Genomic DNA, 4,354 nt, shown 5'->3' on the forward strand with positions numbered 1-4,354 from the left:
CTGTAAAACGATTACAAAATCAGGTCTTATTGCTTTAGACCAAAATGACCAGTCTAAAACAAGACCCAACGTAATTATTTTAGAATAAATTTCAACAAGACAACCAATAATAAAAGACAAAATCTCATTATAGACGACACATATCCGTCTATAACTAAAGACGGGTCAAATACAATATCATATTCCTATTAGGACAAGCAACAAGTTGGGTGGTGGAGTAAAAAATGTCACCACTTTCAAATTATTTGACCCGTCTTTAGTTATAGACGATATCCATCTATAACAAGACTAGCTGATAATAAAATTGAAAGGGAGGTAGTAAATTACAATGAAGCAAACAAAGCACATGGGGTAGCCTTGACTTCACGTGGAGTACTCTGTCTCCGAAATTAGAATAATACGAAAACTTTACATTACTGTCGAATTGTATGTGTATATATGTGTACACACAACAACCTGCAGAAAGTACACATATAACTCCTAAATCAAGCTTTACATAATTAGAGAAGACTAATTTCATCAAAAAAGAACAAACAAATAATGAGCAAGGCAGCCGAGTTGGTGTTTATTCCGGCCCCAGTTGTGGGCCACCTTATTTCGGCAGTCCAAGTAGCCAAACTCATACTCCAAACAAAAGAATGCATTTCCATATCCATTCATATAATCAATTTTCCATTTCAATCAGACAAAATCAACGCCTATGTAGACTCTCAGTCACGTGACAATCCGTATCCTACCCGCCTCACATTCGTCAGACTCCCAGCCCTCTCCAATTTGCCTGACCCTAACTCGCCCAACTACTTTGCCACTGTCATTGAGCTCCACAAGCCGCTCGTCAAGCAGGAGGCTGAGAAACGGGTCATGGCCGGGTTGACGACATACGTTGGGTTTGTTCTTGACATGTTTTGCACCACTATGGCGGATATTGCCAGCGACCTAAATGTGCCCTCGTATATTTTCTTTGTGTCGGGGGCTATTCTCTTGAGCTTCATGTTTTATGTTGGTTCATTGGCTGACAATCACGGGCTTGAAGCCGGTGACATCATTAAGAAATTGACGGATCCAGGGTTTTCATCGCCTGTTGATGGGTTTAAAAAACCACTTACAAGCAAGGCTATTCCGGCTATGTTTGAAGAAGATGAGTTTGGGTGTGAGCAGATGATCGATTTCACGAGCAAGGTTAGAAAGATGAAGGGAATATTAGTAAATTCGTTTTCGGAGCTAGAGACATTTTCCCTCCAATCATTGCTGAATAACGATGACAAGAAAATTCCACAAGTTTATCCTGTGGGTCCTGTTTTAGAGCTAGACAACAAAGGTCAAGGTTGGAGCGATAATAAGGAGAAGGATTCAATGATGAAGTGGCTTGATGATCAGCCCGAATCGTCCGTGGTGTTCCTATGCTTTGGGAGCATCGGAATATTTTCCAAGGAGCAGGTTCATGAGATAGCCAATGGTCTACTTAGATCCGGACATCGATTTCTGTGGGCCCTACGTAAAACATCAGGTGAGAGCCAGAGTTTCTCAGAGGCCCTTCCGGAGGGCTTCTTAGAACAGACCATGCATAAGGGAAAAGTTGTAGGGTGGGCCCCACAACTCGAGATTTTGGCCCACAATGCAGTCGGTGGATTTGTGTCTCATTGTGGTTGGAATTCAGTACTAGAGAGTTTATGGTTTGGGGTTCCCATTGCTGCATGGCCTATGTATGCAGACAATCAGTTGCACGCGTTTGAGTTAGTCAACGAGTTGGAGTTGGCAGCAGAGATTAGGATGGATTATAAAATGGATTGGGGGACTGGAATAGGGAACTTTTTAGTCACAGCCACTGAGATTGAAAATGGGGTGAATAAATTGATGTCAAAGAATGAAAAAACGAGGGATCTTGTCAAAAAAGTAAGTCACAAATGTAGGCAAGCTTTACAAGATGGAGGATCATCGCACTATTGGTTACATTGTTTCATTTTTTTTTTTTTTTTTTTTTTTTTTTGACAGCTGTTACATTGTTTCATTGATGATGTCATCGCTAACATTGCTTGACCAAAACTGCCAAGGATAATGGGACTATAATCAGTAACACCACGTTTTTGTTTTTTTTATTTGAATGAGATGGATATTTTTCGTCACAAGTTTGCTAGTGAGAAAGTAAGTAAAAGAAAGGTTGTCACAAACGAGACTTGCTCTTTTTTTTTTGGTTGTTTTAGTTAATAAAACCACTTATGTTGAAGGATACTGTTTTTTTTTATAAGATTAAGTTATTTATCATCTCATTTTTTGTAATTCTTCAACGGCACTTGTTTGTTTGTTTACTAGTTCATGCAACAAATTGTTTTAAATTGGCGACTATACAAAAATATACTTCCTCCAAGTTTTTTTAATGTTCTCATTTCAATAAAATACTCCTCACATATATTAGAGAAAAGGAAAGATAAAAAAACTTCGAGGGAGTAAATTTTTAAGATGCTTATAATATTGATTAATAATCTTTCTTTTAAAGTTAATGATCTTTAGAATTAAAATTAAAAATAAAGCAATAATAGCTCTCTGCCTTTTTTTAGACAATTAGCGTAAATGATGTGAATGGGCAGGTACAAAAGCTAAGTAATAGTTGAGTTTTGTATGGTCATATTTATGTTTTTATATTTGGAATATAAATTTCATTTACAATTAGCGTAAATGATGTGAATGGGTAATTAGCCACGTAGTTGTTGTGGTACGATATGAATCAAAAAAATTTGGATGAAAATAAAACACGAAATTAGTAAAATTGCATGTGTCTGAATAGTTGCACACCCGTGCAAATTGTTAAAGTTGTTTTTCATTTTGTCAAATTCTTGAACGTTTGTACAATCCTTACAAAGGAGAAAATAAAAGTTCTGTAAATTGTGCCCCATAAATAAACTTAATTAGAATAATAAATTACAAATGGTTCAATGAAAAATGATAAATACAATCCAATGGGTTGTATTTAGGCTCTGTTTGGTAAAACTAAATTGAAAAAATTTGAAACACGAAAAGGTACACTGAAAACCGAAAAGCTAATCGAAACACGAAAAGGTAGCTGATAAGGTAGCTGAAAATTAAGAACTGATAAGGTAACTGATTATATGAAAAAAGTGTTTGACAAATTAACTGAAAATGTAGCTTATTTGGATGAAATGACGAAAAAAGATATACTCCCTATGTCCCGGTCATTTGTTGTCCTTTTCCATTTTGGGGTGTCTCAGTCATTTGTTGTCCTTTCTATTTTAAGAATGAACTTGATGCGTAATTTGATCATTCTCATTCACTTTGTTCCACTTGTCATTTAGTCATTGGTCATCTTCTCTTTCCTTGGTCTTTGTGCCAAAAGGAAAGGACAACAATTGACCGGAACGGAGGGAGTAATTGTTGGGAAATGTGTCCTCAACAATAGTACGATCATATGATTTAAATATCATTATTAAATCTCATTTCAAGAATACGGAAGGGATGATACATTACATATATAGTCAACTGGTCCACACATATCGGTAATGATTGGTTGGCTAGAGTTTGACATTTCTTTGTATGATCGACGGTGGTGATCAGATTGATCCTCGAGGTCACACCTAAAGGACGATTCCCTTAATTGAAAAGGTTAATTAGTTGTATACCGATACAGATTAATTAATTCCTTAAAATTGAACGATTCGATTTGTGAGAGAGAATATTGATATCTTATTGTAATGGGATTAAAAAAGATTTATTTTAGTAATAAAATGCTTTGTTGCTAAAATTGTTTATTGTTTGAGAAACAATAAAGATAAGAATGAATGGTTAATTATAATTACAAGAAGTTGTGAATTATAACTATATGACCCATTTTATTTATGTGATCAAGTATCACTTGTCAATTTGTTGTATGTAATTTAATTAATTCATGAAATGATATTTATGTGATAAATATGCATTAAATTAATTAATAACATGTATCATATAACATGTGACATATTGTGTGACAAATGACAAATTGACAAAAATAAAATGGTAGTCCATTTTAAGTAAATGGACCGAAAATGAAGGTGTGTTAGTGGGTTTTGGTTGTTTTATTTTATTTGATAAAATAAACATAATGATGTCTACCTACAACTAGTCTTACACATCTTACACACCTACTATTTTTGATAAGAGAAAAAGAAAAGCAATGATGCTCCTTGAGCATGAGTTGGCGGACCACACTACTCTTAATTGAGTAGTGTTGGTTTTTTTTATTATTCTTACACTACCATTCAATTAACATGCAAAATGTTCATGAATATTCTCTCTTCTCTCTCCTTAATATTCATCAAAAAGATGAGTATTTTGATTCAAATTGTTCATATAAATTACTAAGATT

General features: G+C 34.8%; 1 protein-coding gene across 1 annotated transcript; it reads left to right on the plus strand.

The window, feature by feature from the left end:
- The first annotated feature begins 484 nt into the window (after positions 1-484).
- LOC141638477 (anthocyanidin 3-O-glucosyltransferase 6-like) lies at positions 485-1,989 on the plus strand. The gene has a single exon (XM_074447891.1). It carries the CDS (start codon positions 541-543, stop codon positions 1,987-1,989), a length of 1,449 nt encoding a protein of 482 aa, XP_074303992.1. The 5' UTR covers positions 485-540.
- Positions 1,990-4,354: the final 2,365 nt, after the last annotated feature.

This window comes from Silene latifolia, unplaced genomic scaffold (genome assembly GCF_048544455.1).
Source record: "Silene latifolia isolate original U9 population unplaced genomic scaffold, ASM4854445v1 scaffold_20.1, whole genome shotgun sequence".
In the NCBI taxonomy this organism is placed as follows: Eukaryota; Viridiplantae; Streptophyta; class Magnoliopsida; order Caryophyllales; family Caryophyllaceae; genus Silene; species Silene latifolia.

Excerpts from the sequence above, each read along its gene's own strand:
- LOC141638477 (XM_074447891.1), top strand. The coding sequence starts at position 541 with ATGAGCAAGGCAGCCGAGTTGGTGTTTATTCCGGCCCCAGTTGTGGGC.